The sequence below is a fragment of the Littorina saxatilis genome, linkage group LG4 (genome assembly GCF_037325665.1).
Source record: "Littorina saxatilis isolate snail1 linkage group LG4, US_GU_Lsax_2.0, whole genome shotgun sequence".
Lineage (NCBI taxonomy): Eukaryota > Metazoa > Mollusca > Gastropoda > Littorinimorpha > Littorinidae > Littorina > Littorina saxatilis.
Window position 1 is genome coordinate 57,701,743 of NC_090248.1, and position 19,031 is coordinate 57,720,773.

General features: G+C 40.2%; 3 protein-coding genes and 1 non-coding gene across 5 annotated transcripts; 1 reads left to right on the forward strand and 3 right to left on the reverse strand.

Annotated features, from left to right (window-relative positions):
- Nucleotides 1-143: 143 nt before the first annotated feature.
- Nucleotides 144-215, reverse strand: Trnaw-cca (transfer RNA tryptophan (anticodon CCA)). Its single transcript has one exon. It is a non-coding gene; the product is annotated as a tRNA-Trp (tRNA).
- Nucleotides 216-1,126: 911 nt separating this feature from the next.
- LOC138965178 (uncharacterized) lies at nt 1,127-18,772 on the reverse strand. 2 transcript variants are annotated; one of them, XM_070337297.1, is made up of 5 exons: nt 18,331-18,772; nt 5,014-5,172; nt 4,571-4,660; nt 4,000-4,156; nt 1,127-2,528 (listed from the first exon to the last, which is right to left on the reverse strand). In XM_070337297.1, the coding sequence occupies exons 1-4, from the start codon at nt 18,504-18,506 to the stop codon at nt 4,003-4,005; spliced, it is 579 nt and encodes a 192-aa protein (XP_070193398.1). In that variant the 5' UTR covers nt 18,507-18,772; the 3' UTR covers nt 1,127-2,528; nt 4,000-4,002. The 2 variants fall into 2 exon arrangements, with proteins under 2 accessions (XP_070193398.1, XP_070193399.1); XM_070337298.1 differs by lacking the exon at nt 1,127-2,528 and adding an exon at nt 3,666-3,790.
- Nucleotides 2,535-4,005, forward strand: LOC138965180 (uncharacterized). Its single transcript, XM_070337299.1, has 2 exons — nt 2,535-3,127; nt 3,662-4,005. The coding sequence occupies exons 1-2, from the start codon at nt 2,995-2,997 to the stop codon at nt 3,856-3,858; spliced, it is 330 nt and encodes a 109-aa protein (XP_070193400.1). The 5' UTR covers nt 2,535-2,994; the 3' UTR covers nt 3,859-4,005.
- On the reverse strand, nt 8,236-14,402 carry LOC138965177 (uncharacterized). The gene is made up of 6 exons (XM_070337296.1): nt 14,021-14,402; nt 11,647-11,882; nt 10,637-11,005; nt 9,273-9,419; nt 8,958-9,044; nt 8,236-8,725 (listed from the first exon to the last, which is right to left on the reverse strand). Exons 1-6 carry the CDS (start codon nt 14,103-14,105, stop codon nt 8,390-8,392), a joined length of 1,260 nt encoding a protein of 419 aa, XP_070193397.1. The 5' UTR covers nt 14,106-14,402; the 3' UTR covers nt 8,236-8,389.
- Nucleotides 18,773-19,031: the final 259 nt, after the last annotated feature.

Genomic DNA, 19,031 nt, shown 5'->3' on the forward strand with positions numbered 1-19,031 from the left:
CCACATACACAAACCCACAGACACCCACATGCATACTAACACTAACACCCACATGCACACCCACACCCATGCAAACACACACACTTAGTCTTCCATGTTTAAGGTTGGCTCGTATGTATTTAAAAAAAAAAAAAAATTAACTGTGACCCCGACGTGATTCGAACACGCAACCTTCTGATCTGGAGTCAGACGCGCTACCGTTGCGCCACGGAATCTCGCTGAAGTATGCAGGCAGCCGCGGACAGGTAATGGTAGTCGCTGTTTAAAGGACCCCAACAGGCTTTTTTTAAGGTCAGATAAAGCAGTTTGGGTTGATTTAATGATATAGGTAAGCATCTAAAGATGCAAAAACCGATCAGTAAATCACAGGTTTTGTGTTGCATCAGTCTAATTTTACACAAAATGCATGCCCAAAAAGTGGCCAAATTCGTCTGCTACGCGAGACTTCAAAATCCCCGCGGCGGCAAGCCCTTGGCTGTGACGTCACACCCAGGCAGCGGAAGCGAAAGTAGCGACGTTCGGTCTGCGTCTTTGCTGCTGCCGTGGATGCGCGTGTACTCCCGACACCATGCCGAGAGAGTGTGCTGCTGCCGAATGTTCGGAGTACCACAAAAAGGACTAGGGCTTGAGTTTTCATGTCTTTCCATCGGACTCAAGGCTCAAGCAGGAATGGGTTGTAAAAATGAATCGGCTGGACCCAAACACAAAGAAACTGTGGAAACCGGGTCAGCACGATGTACTTTGTTCGAGGCATTTCATGATTTTGAAGCATCCTACTTCACTATGTGCACGCGGTTGAGCCGCGAAGAGGGAATAGCCTACAAAGCACAGTTGGAGCCGGATGCAGTTCCAACAATCTTTCGCCACTGCCTGGAAGACCCGAGAAAACAGGGTACATCGCATGCTGACCACACGCGACCTGCGTACATAAAGCGCAGGAGGAAGGAGGTGAGATGGCAATGTGTTTATTGGATATGTATCTCGGGGGGCGATAGGCATAGCTGGTGTTTTGTTCGTGTCACAGACTTTGATGATACTTTACACCATTTGCAGCACACTAGCACTCACTTGTTACTCTGCAAAACACAACTTTTCTTCTCATTTTTGTTACCCACAGTTGGGGGGGAGGGGGGGTGAGAACTTCGGTGTAGGTTTAGAATTTTCTGTAAAAATAGATTAAATCACAAGGAATAAGAATAAGAATACTTTATTATCTCATAGAGAAATTCAGGCGTGGTACATAACAATAATACAAACAGGACATTGTTTTTACATAAGACATATAGCATTATATAACAGGGCAGGTTATAAACACACCTCCCACATACCTCTCTGACCATTCCTTGCATTGTGCTTACGCATTCAGTCATGAACACATCCATGTCTCACTTACACATCGCACCCATGGACATTCTTATACGCTCAACTTACCCATTCACACATGGACATTCGACCACGCTCCACTTACACATTCTTATACGCTCCACTTACACATTCACACATGGGCATTCTTATATGCTCCACTTACACATTCCCACATGGACATTCGACTACGCCCACTTACACATTCCCACATGGACATCTTTAAAGCACTGCGCCTACATATTCTCGCACGAAGGAAAGGAGGAGAGGGGATAACTGTAATGGGCATGCCATATTCAGAAACTTCATCTTTGAAACAATCATTACTTCATCTTTTAAAACTATTAATACAATATTTCAAAAAAATGATCAACCTATTTTTGTGTTGTTGCAATTTCAAGACATAGAAATGTGTACAGAATCGCTCCAAAGGAACATTCCTACAGATTGCAAAGCTGAACAAGCCTGTAATACCATCCCCCACCCCCCAATCATTTTTTTGAATAAAATGTTATGTGTACTTTTTTTTCAGAGCAACACTGTAAACAAATTCCCATGCAATGGAGCTGGAGGGGCTACAAAGGGGCCTTGCTGTCCTGAAACGTGACCTCAGCATCAGTCACCTTGTGACAGACAGGCATGTCCAAATCAAGAGCTACATGGCAAGAAAGAGCCTGACATCAAGCACCACTTTGACATTTGGCACATGGCAAAAGGCAGGAACACATTGTTATATGTACATCTTATTTATTTTTTAATGATATAAATCTCTGACAAAATTTATATTTAAGACACAAAGTTGTTGGTCACAAACAGATTCAGAAAACATGTCAAATACAGTCCCACCCCCCAACATGTCCAAGAAAAGTATTTTCTCCCTTCCATTTCAACTAAATTATCTAACTGTCTTTGTGTCAAACAGGTGTCGGAAAGAAGCTGGAGGCTGCGAGCCACAAAACTGGCTACGGTGCTCTTAGCCTGTGGTCAAAGAGCATAAAAAATCACCTATACTACTGCTCACAGTCTACCGAGGAGAGTGCTACGCGGGTGGAAGAGATCAAGGCCAAGTGGATGTCCATAGCCAATCACATCAGCAACCAGCATCATGGGCATGGAGACCTTTTCCCTCACGGCCTCCATGGTGACTTGACTGATGAACCACGAGCCTGGATCACAAAAGGTAAAACAAATTCCAGTCATCAGAGCTTCAAAATAACCTCATAACCTGTCTTTATATGTGAACAGTGGTACTATTACCTTGAATCAGTGTTTATCAACCATATAAACTCTTGTCTACAGACACCCCAGTTCACCGTTCTCTGGAAAGAGTTATTAAAAGCCCATATCTCCTCCGAGATATTGGGCAGCTGTCTCCCGACGTTCAGACAGGGCACCTGGAAGCATACCACAGTGTGATCAACCACTTTGCACCGAAGATGCTCCACTTTACCTTTCCTGTTATGCAAGCAAAGTGAGTGCTGTCTTTCAATTTTATTGTTTGGCAAATATTTCTTTCCCTGTAGTATGAAACTAAAAGTATGACAATAAATAAGCTTTATATGGTGGACCTTCTTTTCTCTTTCTGCTGTTCTTTTATACTGCCTTGTTTTTTGCAGAATCTAATTGGCAGCAATGCACACCAACACAAATGCGGGGAGGGAGCAAGCAACCACAGAGGAAGGAGAACTGAGGTGGAAGATTGCCAGGCCAAGGGCAAACAAGGGACAACCAACAGCAAAACCTGTCAAGGAAACTATTGCTCGCTGTAAGAATATTCACAACTCAAGGCTACTTGTGCTTCAGTTCTAAAGTATGCAAGTTTGTAGATGCTACTATATATGAAGTAAATCTCAACAGCGGCAAAATATCCAATTTTTAATCACTGCTCACAGTGTACATATCTCTAGTAATGTAAGCATCCAGATATTTGTTTATTTCTGAGAAAAAAAAATGAAAGGTAAAAATCTGGTCTTCATAATTTGAAAATGTTGCTGTTTCCCATGTTTTAACCCCTACATTGGTGCAATTCTGTAACACATGTTACATAGCCACTGGAGAGAAGAATAACAAAAAACGGTCATGTAGATTTTCGCATCCATGGGAGGTAATCGGAACCGACCAAACAGACTGAGCCAGTAGCGCGACATATGTCGTGACAACCAGGTGACAGTATACGTAAAGTAGCGCGACATATGTCGCGACAACCAGCCTAAGGGTTAAATCTTGTGCTTGATTTTGTACATAGGCTCTCCTCTCCTCATGTTTTGAAGTCAACCTTTATTTCTCTGTTGCACATTAGGTTACCTGAATGAGCTGTTTGAAGAGGTGGTCACGCTGCGACTGGCCTATGGCAGCTATGAGAAGGCTCTGCGAGCACAAAGGGATTATCACGGAACGGTGCCAGAGACCCTAAGTGCTACTGCGGGGCCTGTCGACAAAGCCAACGTTGTAGCCAAGCAGCGTCGACGACTCAACTGGCGACTGACAATAGATTAGATTACCTCCACCTGTCCCAAGAAAGGCGAAACGGTCCGAAGAGGATGTTAAACTTTAAAAGTCAAGTCACTGGAATCATAAAGCTTAGACTAGGATGAAGGAATCTTATGATGAACAGAAAAAGTGAACAGATGTACTTACACTTTAGACAGCATATTTGAAACCTGTGTAGATCTGCGAAGGAAACTGGTCCCTCACTGTGGCAACAACGCAGGCAGTCAAAATCTTCCTGTTTTTCCTGCCCGTAGTGTGCCAGACCCATCTCACGAAATTGCTGTACGCAACATGCCGATATGTCCTGGAAAGATACGGGCAACCATTAGAAGGAAGTATGAAGTTTTCAAACAGTAAATTAAAAATAATGATTGTTGGGGTGTTAAGACTACCAAAGATTAATTTAAAATTAGTGCAGTATTGATCTAATCTTGAGTACTTTGTTTTGTTTTTGTTGTTGTTGTTGGTAGGGCTGGTTGGGTGGGTAGTTCCAGTTGAATTTGAAAAGTTGAAAACATAGTATCACTTCAAGAACGATGCTAGAATGATTCAGAGATGAACTGAACAATTGTGAAGCAGTGAGAACTAAATAAATAGCCCATTCTTTGTTACTTTTGGTTTTAGATGAACACAAGTATAAGTTCACATGAACAAGGAGGGTGTAGGGTAGAGTAACCTGATTCATTTTTGTACATGTATGTAGAATCATACAGCCTACCTGTGTGGCTCATCCTTGTTCTCAAACTCTTCTTTCCACCTTTTCCTCAGTGACTGCTTGAACAGGATAATGACGGATTCAATGGTGTACCTGGTATTGACAGATATGTTTTACATTATTGCAAATTTTAAAGTTGTTGTTATTATTATTATTATTATTATTGCAAACATACGGTGTGAATTACTTGTGAGTGGCCCATGTATGATAACTGAATTGAACTGAAACTAGAAGATTGTATCTGAAGAAAGTTTGTGCGCATGCATATTTGTGTGATTATCATACAGTTGTGAAATGTAAAAATTAAATTTCCTCTGTGACTATGAAAGTCAGTTGATGTCAGTGTGTGAATGTAACTTGTGACGCGCAGATCAAAGTCATTCTCTTTCATAACTCTATGCAATGTTACGTGCATATACAAAACACAAATAAATACATTGAGTTACCTTGAGAGGCAATTGTCACGGAAACCCTGGTGTGTGGTGATGCACTGCATCCCCTCCCCCTCAAATTTCCCTGTAACTTGAGGGTAATGGTGGCAGCACACCTTCTCCCTCCTTCGCTGGCCAGGCCACACAACACAGTGGCCACTGTGACACCATGCCCTGAAATTGAGAAGTCAATAAAATTCTACCTTGTCATACACAACCAATTCATTCTGGTACACTCTAAACAAAAGTGTTCAATTTTTGAACACTTTTCCTGTTACCAATTTTACGCACTTCTTGACGCGTCGGAAAGTGTTCATGTTGTATGTGTTCAGCATTTGAACTGGAAGTGTCCAAAAGTGTTTGAAAGCGTCAATTAGTGTTCAGTTCTAAGTGTTAACATGTGTTAAAAAGTGTCAGTTGTAGGTGTTCATAAGTGTCAAGAAGTGTCCAAACGTGTTCATTACTGAACACTTATAAGCGTCAACTGAATGTTACCAATTTTACGCACTTATAAGTGTTCAAGAACGCCTTTTTGAACACTTAATGTTCAAAAGTTACTATGCAATGGGAATGTGCATTGCATCTGAATGCCAATAGTATTGTAGATTGCAATCTAATAGTATAGCATGTTAATGTAGCTGTAAGAGTATCATTTCATGCAACACAATGCATTCACAACTGATAAAATTTCACCTTTTATTAATCACAAGTCGAATAACTTTGGCTTGGCTTGATATCAATTTCTGCACACGTCAATAGCAGGTGATTATTATTATCCGTCAATAGTGGGTACTATTGCATAGAACAAATTAATACTGATTCATTGGCTGCCTAAATGGCGGGGTAAAAAACGGTCATACACGTAAAATTCCACTCGTGCAAAAAACACGTGTACGAGGGAGTTTCAGCCCACGAACGGAGGAGAAGAAGAAGAATACTGATTCATAAAAAAACTACCAAGTACAGCGATGCACACAATAAGAATTCCAACCTGTTTTAATTACAAATATAGAAATAACTTTGGCACAAGGTCGACATCTTCTGCATTGAAAAACGATTCACATAAACTGCATCCGGTGCGGCCTTCAACTGAATATACAATGCGCCCTTCGACCAAATATACCATGCGGTGCTGATAGCATGCATTTTTACCAAAGGCTGTACTATATATTAGGTCGAAGGCTGCACCTTATATTCCGTCAAAGGCCTCAAGAGTCTATACAGTCCAATTCCTCTTTCCCAGCATTTAATGGAACAAATTAATACTGATTCTTTCACAGCATGTAATGCATGGAACAAATTAATACTGATTCATAAAAACTACCAAGTATATACAGCTATCAACACAAAGTGGAATTCCACAAATCGGAAAAAACGAAGCTTTCGAGTTTTCCAAGCCAAAACAGCAAAAACACTACATGCAAACTGTAGTTTAGTTCTAACTTTGAGTGTGAACTTTACATAAGTTTTGGGTATATGAAATTCTACCTTCATTCATTCATATTATTGACCTTACAATTATTGGTTAAATAAAAAAAGCAAAACAAAAACTAAAAACAAAAGCATGTTCCAATGACAAATATTTTAGAAAATGTGAAACATGCCAATTGCATTTCTTGTGTCTGTCAGTATGTATCATATCATATGGTCAGAAATCAGAAATCTCCTCTAGAAAATGTGACATTGCAATTTAAAAATGAAAATTTAGTTTGCAACAAAAAGAAATCAGTTCGCAACATTTTCAATTTCTGGAATATGTTAACAAATATTGTCTCAGCAGACTGATGTTTGTAAAAAAATAAATTAAAAAAAATAAAAATAAACCACCCGTTGAAAGTACATAATTATGTTAAACAATAAGAAATGTCTGCGGTACACAACAACTTGCATGAACAAACATCGTCATAGGCGATGCTTAGGCAGTACCCTCAATTTTTCAACACCAGTTTAAAACAAGTCGCGTAAGGCGAAAATACAATATTTAGTCAAGTAGCTGTCGAACTCACAGAATGAAACGGAACGCAATGCACTTTTTCAGCAAGACCGTATACTCGTAGCATCGTCAGTCCACCGCTCATGGCAAAGGCAGTGAAATTGACAAGAAGAGCGGGGTAGTAGTTGCGCTAAGAAGGATAGCACGCTTTTCTGTACCTCTCTTTGTTTTAACTTTCTGAGCGTGTTTTTAATCCAAACATATCATATCTATATGTTTTTGGAATCAGGAACCGACAAGGAATAAGATGAAAGTGTTTTTAAATTGATTTGGACAATTTAATTTTGATAATAATTTTTATATATTTAATTTTCAGAGCTTGTTTTTAATCCGAATATAACATATTTATATGTTTTTGGAATTAGCAAATGATGGAGAATAAGATAAACGTAAATTTGGATCGTTTTATAAATTTTTTTTTTTTTTTTACAATTTTCAGATTTTTAATGACCAAAGTCATTAATTAATTTTTAAGCCACCAAGCTGAAATGCAATACCGAAGTCCGGGCTTCGTCGAAGATTACTTGACCAAAATTTCAACCAATTTGGTTGAAAAATGAGGGCGTGACAGTGCCGCCTCAACTTTCACGAAAAGCCGGATATGACGTCATCAAAGACATTTATCAAAAAAATGAAAAAACATTCGGGGATTTCATACCCAGGAACTCTCATGTCAAATTTCATAAAGATCGGTCCAGTAGTTTAGTCTGAATCGCTCTACACACACACACAGACACACACACACACACACACACACACACATACACCACGACCCTCGTTTCGATTCCCCCTCGATGTTAAAATATTTAGTCAAAACTTGACTAAATATAAAAAAAAGAAAAAAGAATTAAGATATACACATATATATATATTACAAAAAAATATATACATATATATATGTAATGAACAGGAACAAACACACTACAAAAATACCACCTTTATAGTAGAAATATTCCACAGTGGCAACTAAAATTCGCCTCCTAATCCCATAGAAAAACTACAAATAGTCATGTTTCTATCTCTATACATGCTATACCACAGAGGACAACACTCTGCCAACAGACCTCTAATGGTTGTAAGTTATAACTGATGACAGCGCAGGAAATGAGGAGAATTTAAAATGGAATGCTTGTGACTGGACCAAGGGTTAGAGAAGACAGAAAAAAAACCACAAAAAACAGAGACCCACATTATTAGTGATCCTGGTAACTGAACAAGACATACCCCCCCCCCTCCCCCCCCCCCTTCTGAGTCAAGATACATAAACGAGCAGTCAATACACAACTGATTATAAAACTCTTGGCACACTTCCTCCTAAAACGAAAGTTACTTTTGAACAAAGCCATGTTAATGTACCCAAACAAAGCAATAAACCGATGTCCCAAGAACCAAAACTGTTCAGATGGTCATTTTTGACCTCTCCTCTTCCAGCTCCTTGAGAACAAACCGGAAGGCCTGGGTGGCAGAAGTTGGTGCAGCCGCCCCAGACATAAAGGTGTCAAGCACTAACAGTGTCGACAAAAGCTGCTTTGGGTAACAAATGTCAAAGCAGTAGTAGGACCCCAAAAGAGTCAGGAGCATCCGGAATCCTTTAGGTTCCTGAACCTCTGTGTACACACCGTCCCCAACGACGTAAACACCTGCAGGCTCATCTCCTTGAAAGAAAATGCGGATCCTAGGGGGTTCCAGATCCCGCGTGGCCAGCTTCGAAATAATGCTGGAGTCTGGAACATCCTGCACAACAAGGTTATAATTTATCAGCATAGTTTTATGTGAACAAATACTCAAAAGATAAGAAAGGAAAACAAGTGCAACTGACTGGATATATAGTGAGGTCATCCTCAAATTTGATAAACAGTTTGGTCATAGACTGATAGTCCTATGACCTATGCCAAAATGCATCACTGTCCGTTCATATGGAAATAGGTTTATTTCTGCAAAACAAAATGCTTGTAAAACCTCTTACCTTCAGTTCTTCAATAATGCTCTTTTTCATTTTGAGCCGCTTCTCCAGGTACTTGATGACGTCAATTGTGACTTGTGTAGGGTTTTCCTGAGAACAGAAATAAAACCATACATTACTTTGTCATACAAATTGTAAGGTAGAGATTGCCTTGACATAGTAGTCGGTCTTCAGTTTTTGCTTGTTTATGGAATTGAGTAATAAGTGAATAATATGAATTGTCGCAAGGATGGTGGAGGAATCAGGAGCAGCGAACCAATCACAGAACTGGTCCCAAATTTCATGATTAATCCAGGGAAAAAATCTTGAATAACTTACTAATATGTCACGGTATTTTGCATCGTTGTACGAGGCTACATCCATACTCCCCATCAGGCCCATGATGGAAATGACGCACTTCGCCATCCCCTCGCAGTAGGCCTGATGCTTCCCAAGTCCATTCATGAGGCTGAATTCATGCAGGATCTGGAAACACAAATTGACAGTGATGAAGACTAGAATAGAAAATCAATACTGTTTTACCTATGTATTGGGCCAGTACATGCACACCACTTCAGGGTTCAACGTTAGCGGTGGGGGGCCCCAAACATTGCCGAAAACTGGGGCCCAAGCCACCCCAGGCTAAAAATCCAACAATGAAATGTCTAATACCAGAGCCAATCACTAAAAATCGCTAGTCAAAATCGTGACTGAAATTACCGTTACGATCAATGCAGTGGAGAAAAAACATTGATTGAAATCAGACAGCTCTCATTAGATCGATATTCCTGCAAGGGAAATAACTACCAGATTGCGCTCTTTAGGATGGGAGATAAACATTGCCTTCAAAGTTTTACGTCGAAAAAACGCAAATTTTTCTCCGCTGTAGCAAATGCATTGTCGTCCTTGCCGAGCCTTTGGCGGTGAGCCACTGGGCAAAAGTGGTGAAGATACAAATGATGTTTTACAGTTTCTTCATCAGTTAAAAAGAACAATTATAGATACAATCTGAAAAAAGAAAGAAAAAAACTAAACGTCTGAAGTTGACAGCTCTGTGTCTGTCTGTCTGTCTCTCTTTCTCTGAACAACAACATTCTGCAAGATAGGGTACACTATTTTTCACTTCTCTTGGTGTGTTTTTTTATAATATAAATTAGCATGAATAAGAGAGGGCCCCAGATTTTTTATTTCCGCCCCAGCAAGTTTCGTCTCTGGGGCCACTGTGGCCCCAGGCCAAATAAGTTACCGGTAGTGTCGAGCCCTGTACACCATTTAAAACCATGACTAGGGGAATTGTACCTTAGTTAGTTAGTAATCTCTGCAGCAAAGATATCTAATCCTTAAGAGGTAAACAAATGCTAAAGGAGTAAAGGAAACGGGTAACAGATCATTCCCTGTGGCCAAAGTAAAAATTTGCTTTGGATTTGGAAAAATATATACTAAAAACAGCAATATTTTAGCACCAAAAAAAAAGAAATAAAAAAACCCGTCGCGATATAACCTTTGTGGTTGAAAACGACGTAAAACACCAAATGAAGAAGAAGAAGAAATAAAAAAAGTTCTGTGACCACCCTATAATATGTTTGCAGCCATGTTACCCTAATCCAATATTTTTTGTTTTGACCTAAATAACCCTCCCAAATTGAAGTTCTAGCGACGGCAGAAAAAAACCAGGGGGATGCCTTAGACCAAACCCTACTTACGTAAGAATCTAGGCGGAAGCAAGGAAAGTCACGGAAGAGAAAGGCGTAGCCTCCATTGCTCTGGTTCTCCCTCAAGTAGGCTAAACGGATCTGGCGAGTTTCCTTGAGGAGTTGCTTCACGTGGTCTTTGTTTATGGACCCATTCGGTTTGTTCCATTCTTTCTGTAACTCCTCCTGGTGTCTCTTCAAGTCCTCATCTGAGTTGGCGTTGTCCATCTGTGTTTGGGAGCTCAAGGAGAAGTCGAGCCTTTGTCTCTTGGTGGCCTTGTGATGAGTCGCCGCACCTGATGATCGTGGCAGTTGGCTCTTTGCTTTGTGATGAAATCGCAGGTGTCGCATCTTCTGACTCAGGTTCGTTGAGAAGCAGGTCTGAAAAGCAATCATTATGACTCTGCATTAAAAAAAGGAATCGCAATTGCCATATCAAACAAATTTACACAAATATTACTTGCCCCAAAACAATCGTTTAATCACTTGCCCAAAATAGGGTGAATTTACATGAATAGAATGTTACAACACTCTGAAAATTAAAAAGCTTATAAGGTGACCCTTTCATAAAAATGCCTTGAGTGGAAATCTGCATTAATTAGAGGGTTAGCTAAAAATCATGACATCAAAATCCAGTTGTACCCGCTGTGGTCATACTGCCATAATGTGACTTAGCCTGGTCAATACAAAGATACTGTTAATCACTGTGTTTGATGCATACTGTAACCTCCATGCATGACTGTGTGTAAGGGTGCGATGAGTTCTTTTAGTTTCAGATGCAAGCTGAATTTTGAGTGGGAAAGTTAAAAATGACATGTTACATACTTGCCTGGGGAACGTTGACTTTAAAAAAGCATGCAAAATTCAAATCCAGAATGGATAAATAGTGAATGAAAGAAGATGCTACTTATCGTCGGTGTAGAATTAATACCTCGTAACATAACAGAAAAAAAGAAGGATGTTACGAGGTATTAATTTAAGGCCGACAATATGCACAAAATAAAGTAAAATACACTGCTTACCCAAGGGTTAATACCAGAAAGCCCAATGACGGGATAGGCACGGTACATTTTGCGGCCAATCACGCCATAGCAGTCGGATGTTTTGAATTCCGGCAGATTATGGAGGTAGTAATTGGCCGCTTCTGCTACAACATCCTTCCAGACTCCTAGGATGCTTTTTCTTTCACCTCTCAGATAGGGCATTATCTCGGAGCTGAAGGTTGGCAAGGGTGCTCTGCGGAGTTGTTCAAGAACACCTGCAACCATAAAATACCAGTCAATTACAAATGTAATTATGCAATGGTATCACAGTTACCAATCAAAAATCAAGTAATACATCCATCCTTCCCCTCAAGTCGCAATTCTGCAGCTTTTAATTGCTTGTGGAAACACTTGTTTGATTTGTTTTTTCTTTCCTAGTCAATATAAATGTGACCAAACTTTTATTATGTTGCTACAGTTACTTTTGTGCCATGTCCTGACCTTCCAGTCATCACTTGGTCCATTTAAATTTGTGTGGTGCCACTCGTATGCTAATCTTACTCTAAATTTTGTTATTTGGTTATCTCCTTCTCAATTTCATGGCATCTTCTTTCAAGTGAAACAAGTGAAAACTTATCACTGAATTCCAACCCTCAACATCACACTGAGCTTGTGAAACAATGACTACAATGAGTGTAATGCTCAAGGCCGAAACAAAAATTTTCAACAAGTCTAAAGTTCGCAAATGAAATTCAAACGTAAAGAGAAACATTTACAAATTCAATGTATTCAGCAAAAATGCTGAAAATCTTCCACGAAAGTTTAGCAGAAAAAAAAGCAAGCTCTCCAAAGCGATAACGCCGTAAACTATAACAAAGTCAATTGACAAAAAATTAAACTATCAAATCAGTAAATGAAAATACCAGGAGCGAAGTGGCAGAGCGACCTTGTATACATTAGTATTGACCGCTAAAAAAATATGGTTGCTGCGACAGACGAGAGCCTCGTTCTCGCAAGAGTGAGACTATACAGGGTGGCGTCTCCTGATGCCGCAAGGCGTTTTTCTCTTGGTTGCCCAAGAGAGCATCTCGCGAAATGAGTCTTTTTTTAATTTAAAATTATTTTTTGTAGTTAGACTTAGAGCGATCAGTAGATTGGCAAGCTGGAGATCGATCAGCTAATCTGAGGCACGGTGGAATAATCGACATTAACTGTTTCAATTGCACAATTTTGCACTGCCAACTGCACACTAAAACAACAAAACACCCCTTCAAGTTACTATTTAAAAGTTTGCTCAAGCTCATAAAACTTTTCAAAGACTAAAATTATGTTCACAAATCCTCACCAATATCATTGGCAGATGCATCACTTTCACTTTTAACAGTGAAACAGGTTCTTTCAACATCCAAAATGTCACTGGCAGTGGCGTGTCCATTTGGCGTTGAAGTCGACGCTGGCCCAAAATCTTCAAACGACGATTGGTCTTGCACCACCAAGGTCATTTGATGGGAAGTCCATGCCTGCCCCATCTCCAGCAACAGGAACACTTTGTCCCCGAACTCCTGTAGCACCGCGTCATCGTCAATGACGGTGCCGTCTTCCTCCAGGACAACAGATAACTCTGTGCCGTCAATATTTAGTTTGGAGGCCCCTGAACATGAAAGAGAATAATAGTTACCTGTATACATTGAACACAAAATTATATGCATACAACGTCCATTAATTGCACAATTAAGCTATTTTCACCGACAGATCACACTCTCATAATCAACAATTCTGGCAAAGAGATATTGAGTATTGATCAGAGGTGCACGTGGATCCAGGATTTTAGGGGTCACAGGGACTCCCTTTCAAAATTTCTCAGGGTTCTTTTCAAAATGCAGGGGTAAAAGACCAAAAAATATGGGCAAAGGGAACACTTGGAGCCAGGATTTCAGGGGTCACAGGGACTCCCTATTAAAATGTTGGGGGTAAAAGACGCACAAATGGGGATAATGGGGATCTCAGGGGAAGGATAAAAAAACTGAAGACATAAAAGCATTGTTTAGTCTGACTCAGAGAATATTAACTCGCGTACCAACTGGCAGACATTATCTATAAATATTAAAACTGTAGAATTTATTGAAAAACAAGTATATATATATATATAAGCAATTTAAAAAAGAACTTAAATAACAGGGGGAAAAATGCTGATATTCCATACTCAAAAAACAGATGTGATTTTTGCATGCAAATTTTGAACCAAGGAAAAATAATCAGTCATGAGGTTTTGGTCACTGTTTCAGTGTTTGTTTTTAGAAAAGTCTGCCTCCAAATTAAAAGGTTTCGCAGCGAAAACTGTCAAACCATGAATGTTATTCAGTCCAAACTTTGCAGACATCTGTTTCTTGAGTCAATTGAATTTCAGCTTTACCTTTTGTGATCAATTGTTGCAACGTCTCAGCAATGACAGCTTTCTTCACACTCCGGTCGGCATTCCAAATTTTGAACACTGGCATCCTTAATTAGCAAAAAACATTTTCACAAATTATATGACTGCATCGCGATTTTGTGTGTGTCACACAATAGTGATTATTGCGACCAACATGCTGTTTGTGAAAAGGTGATTTCCAGGTTCTGTGAGTCTAACGAGAGGAAACACCCAATATAAAAAATATAAAAAATACTACTGGTAGTATCAAAATCTTCACACATCATTTAGACATTACAGTCCTGGCATAGTTAGAGCAGACTTAAATGACAGTAATGTGCGCATATGACGAAAAGAAGTAAGGATTTGTTTGGACCACAAATGAAACCGTGAAAAAAAAAGTGCACAGACTTTGACATGTCAAAAGACTGAAGACTGACTATCAAACCAATCTCTGAGCCCTTGTATGCATGGCAAGTTTAGAAAACGTGATCGTACGTGTGGCTATTGCTGTTCATTACAACGTTCTTGCCCAGGTATCTGTACACACTGAGTGGCCACCTGAACTTCAGCTGTGTGAAAGGGATGAAATCCATCTTGTCTGTCGGTGTGAGGATGTAAGATAAGATGTGAAGGTCAAATGTTGCGCTCATGACTTTCAAAACAAAGTATTTTACATGATCAACGACAACTACTGAGTCAAGAAAAGCAAACGTAGGTTCATCATCATCAGCATAGTTCAAAACTAGTGCACATCCTTTTCTGTATTCTTTACCATGTATGGCTGTCGATGAGCAGACATATACTTCATCAGAAGAATCAGGTAGGACAGTTTGTTTTGTGTCCAACAGTTGTGGATAAACTTCACTGAACTTTAACAATGAACCCTTTCCAACAATGTCACCGTCGTACAAGTAGTTTGGGTTGCGTCCCTCAGTGTACCCACTCTGTTTGAATGCCATATGCAGTTGATGGCGTTTGGCAAGAGTCAAAGGTAAGTTCTTGAAATTCTTGTACCGCACATTTGAAAAGTATCCATTTTTCCCTTCATACCGCATACACCAGTGATGTCTCAATGGGCCGAACATTGTCATTTGGCTTGGGAAATGAACAAGGTAATGCATTTTGGGAATGAATGATGCCTTTGGGTACAACTTTTGAAAGGAGGAGAGGTACTCTTGGATGAGAATATCCAAATACACACTTGTGTATTCTCCAGAATAAGTGGATGTGCAAAAAATTGTAATTTGCACCAGACGCAAAAAGTTGAGCCAGTGGGCATCATCTCTTTCCACTTTATTGGCGATCATGAAAGGAAATGTTTGCATAAGTGTGAGCATACCAGCAGCTGTTTGCCTCAAGTTGCCTTTCTCACTGAGATGCTGCTTTTCAATTGGTGCAGGTTTGTCCTTCACATGAAGGTAGGAGTATGCAAACCCTTGAATGCATGTATTCAACCACCGAAGAGTAAAATACTTTTTCACCCAAATGAAGTGATTCAAAGCATGGGATAGTTCATGAAGTGCAACACCTTCTAGTAGCACATGCATAGGATCCTGCACAAGCCCAGCAATCAAATCAAAGTGGGGAACCTGCATCAAGACACTGCTGTTGTTAATTCCCCAAAGCTTACTCCAGTAAGCCCGAGTCTCTTTGCTCAGTGGGTTCAAGTCAGAGTGAAGATGAGCACATCTCTCCCTATGGGCTTGCATTGTCCTTCTTGTGACCTCGGCTTCTGATTTTACTGTTGACAGCTTCTTGTTTTCAAGGTCGCAAACACGACAATTCTTTAATGCAAATGAAACGCCTTCCTTGAACCCCCCTAACCAGTTTGAGGCTAGCGTGTCGGCTGAGGCAAAAACAAGCGCTCCCCTGATTCTCATCTGGGTTCCAAAAATGTGCATGTCAATGCCAACAGATAACTCATTAAGAGTGTGAAGGAAATCTGCCAACAACTTTTGAAGAGCGTTTGCATCTCTTACATGAATGGTTTTTGCAATTGCGACAAGCTGTATCACTTGCAATCTTGAGCGGAGGTGAGGTGGGATATTGCCAAGTGTAAAATAGAAGACAGAGACTTTGTTCTTCTTCACATGGGTGCCAATGGGATTGACTATCTCCAGATCATCACAGTTCATGAAAATCTGCAGTGCTTTTTGATCAATGGAAAACAAAGGATGCTCCTTTATGGCGGCTCCATCACAAACATCATATTTGAAATCGCTGTGATCGTTTGAATGGTGTGGGTTTTGAACACACTCCCATACCTCTTGCATGTGAAGCAGATTAACAAGGTTTTCTTTCAGGGGAACAAAGTACCCAAAGTTTGCACAGTTTTTATGTTTACCTTTAACTGTAACAATTCTCTCACCTAGTTTCACTTTCTGTGGATGGAGAAGAGTTTTCAAATCACTGGAATACACTTTTTGTCTCTTTGCATTCGAGTCAAAAGCATCTAACAGAATATCAGTTGGAACACTGTCACACACAGTTGGATCAATACCAAGTTCTGTAAATTTTCTCTTCAACTGTGATTTGTAATGATCCAAATGTTGTTCTACCAATGTACTGGTAGAAGATACCACTTTGTCAATTGCTGCCTGAGACATGTTATGTTCAGCTTGAAGCGACAATGTGTATGCCATGTTGAAATCAAATGATTGTAAGTCCTCTTCTGCATTATGAGTATCACTGTCAGTGTCATGTCTATCGGATTCACAATGTAAAACATTCACATCATTTCCATCAGTTGGGGAATTATCTGGAGCAGGGTGCTTCCTGTGCATGTGCATTTTAAAGGATGCCCATGATCTTGTTGAATAGGCACAAGAAGCAACATTACAGGCAACATAAAATCCTGGATGGTTTTTGTGCGTTTTAACATAGTGAGACTGAAAATCTTTGAAAGTTTTGTACATGACGGGACACAAAGTACAGATAAACTCATCCATTCTGCAATGTTTGCTGATTTAGTTATTTAAAAAAGTTAATGTTAGAAAACCAAGTAATAAGTATTAAATTTAAAAAGTCAAATGTTAACCAAATTATCCTGTATCCACATACTACAGTTTTAATTCATATTTAAAAAATACAGCACTTGTTACGTTGTTTCTCTTTCTCAGTTTCTGTCTATCTCTTACACAATGATTTATAATGTATCCACTCCCACACCACACTAGTAATAATTTAGATAAATGTCCTCCAAAATTATCCGACCTCCCCCTGTCATTGTCAAGCTCTCTTCTCGTCTTTACTCAACAATGCTTGCAAATCTGATGGAAGAAGAAGAAGAAATCACTGAACCTGCATGATCGCTACATTCACCGAATCGGTGAGTGCAGCAAAAAGCACAGCTAACACAAACAGCATGATGTGTGATCGTGACATTCAAGGTCACACTTTTTTACAAGTATTCGATGCCAGGATGATTACAAATAACTAACCTTGTGTCTATAATTAAAGCTGAGCGAAAAAGTCTACACGTGGAAGCGCGATGAAGCCGGAAGCGGAAGAAAAGATACTAAACGCCGTAAAGTATGTCGCAAAATTTCAGCGCGTCGACGATACAACTGTATTTTTATGCATGCGTTACAACAGAACATTTATATAAATGGTACTAAACTAATTACAAGTATATGTGGATATTAAACCACGATACAGCTGGTTGTATGCCTATCACCGTTTCGCGACATTTACGGCAAGCAGAACACCAAGTGTTCACGTTTGTCTGTCTTTTGAACACTTACTTACACTATGTGTTCAGACTGGCGTCAGAAAGTGTTAACAAGTGCTCATCAAGCGTCCATATCCGATAAAGTGTTCAGTTTACTTAGTGAAAGGACACCTGGTGTTCATGAATGAACACCTGGTGTTCAAGAAGTGCCCTGACTGGAACACTAGTTGATGCATGTTGAACACTTATTGACGCGTAAAGTGTAAAAATGTGTTCACAAAGTGTTGCAAATATTTAGAGTGTACGGGCATTACTCTCGTGTCTTCACCTTTTTTTTTTTGGGGGGGGGGGGGAGTAATCACACTTGATTCACAAGTGAAAATTCCGTGTCTCTCCATCATAATACATACATGAATACAGAATGATACACGATACATATGTACCGTTGTGAGTAGTAAAGCTCAAACTGAACTTCAGGAACACAGCTGTACTAAATTACGATTCTTACATGAACTTAATACACAAGCCCTTGCACACTAGCGAGCAAATGCTGATACCTGAATTCAAAGCAACACGAAAGAAGTTCTCAGCAGACTGTAGCAGACGACAGGTTTGCCGTGTACGAGTGCATGCTTTTTACCTTGCATCATTTTCTGCAGCAGGGATGTCATCGCCAGGTTCGTCCACGGTACTGTTCTCGTCGCTGCTGGCACTTTCTTCATCTGCAGATGACTCCAGCAAAGATGCTGGCAGCTCAAAACTGTATGGTTCAGCAGCTGAAGTTGCTTCTGCCATTGTCTCTGGATGTGACGTCATCGGAATTTGACCCAGATTTCACCACTTCCGTAGTCTCGCGGACCGTTCGAGATACAATGGCCGCCAGATCGGAACACAAAAACGCTTCGCTTCAGCCACGAAATTCGTCGGATTATGGCCCAAAACGATTCCGAAATAAACTAAACACTGTGAGGGAAGGTGAGAAAACAATTTCCTACGGCATGCATATGTCTGGTTAACCTAAGTCACGCCAAAACGCAAATGAACGCGTTTTTGACACCAAAAACAGCCTGATATGGTCCTTTAAGCCTGCAACTGCTGTTTCCATTGCCTCAGGAAAGCCTGGCTGCTTTTCATGTTTCAGACACACACACGCACACACACACACACACACACACACAAACACACACACATACGGCACATGTCCGTACGTACGTACGGACGCACGCACGCACGCACGCACATACACATAACCACATGCACAAACCCACAGACACCCACATGCATGTATTACCGTAAAGTACCTTGTAAGCGCCCACCCCCCCTGTGCACCAATTCCGACCC

Bases quoted from the DNA above. Each gene is read 5' to 3' on its own strand.
- LOC138965180 (XM_070337299.1), top strand. From the start codon at position 2,995: ATGCACACCAACACAAATGCGGGGAGGGAGCAAGCAACCACAGAGGAA. The intron at 3,128-3,661 runs GTAAGAATATTC...GTTGCACATTAG, and splicing joins CAAGGAAACTATTGCTCGCT to GTTACCTGAATGAGCTGTTT.
- LOC138965177 (XM_070337296.1), bottom strand. From the start codon at position 14,105: ATGCCAGTGTTCAAAATTTGGAATGCCGACCGGAGTGTGAAGAAAGCT. The intron at 11,006-11,646 runs GTAAGCAGTGTA...ATTGCTTTTCAG, and splicing joins TTTCTGGTATTAACCCTTGG to ACCTGCTTCTCAACGAACCT. The intron at 9,045-9,272 runs GTAAGTTATTCA...TTCTGTTCTCAG, and splicing joins CAAAATACCGTGACATATTA to GAAAACCCTACACAAGTCAC.
- LOC138965178 (XM_070337297.1), bottom strand. From the start codon at position 18,506: ATGACGTCACATCCAGAGACAATGGCAGAAGCAACTTCAGCTGCTGAA. The intron at 5,173-18,330 runs GTAAAAAGCATG...TCTCAATTTCAG, and splicing joins GCTGCAGAAAATGATGCAAG to GGCATGGTGTCACAGTGGCC. The intron at 4,661-5,013 runs GTAACTCAATGT...TGTCAATACCAG, and splicing joins CGTGACAATTGCCTCTCAAG to GTACACCATTGAATCCGTCA.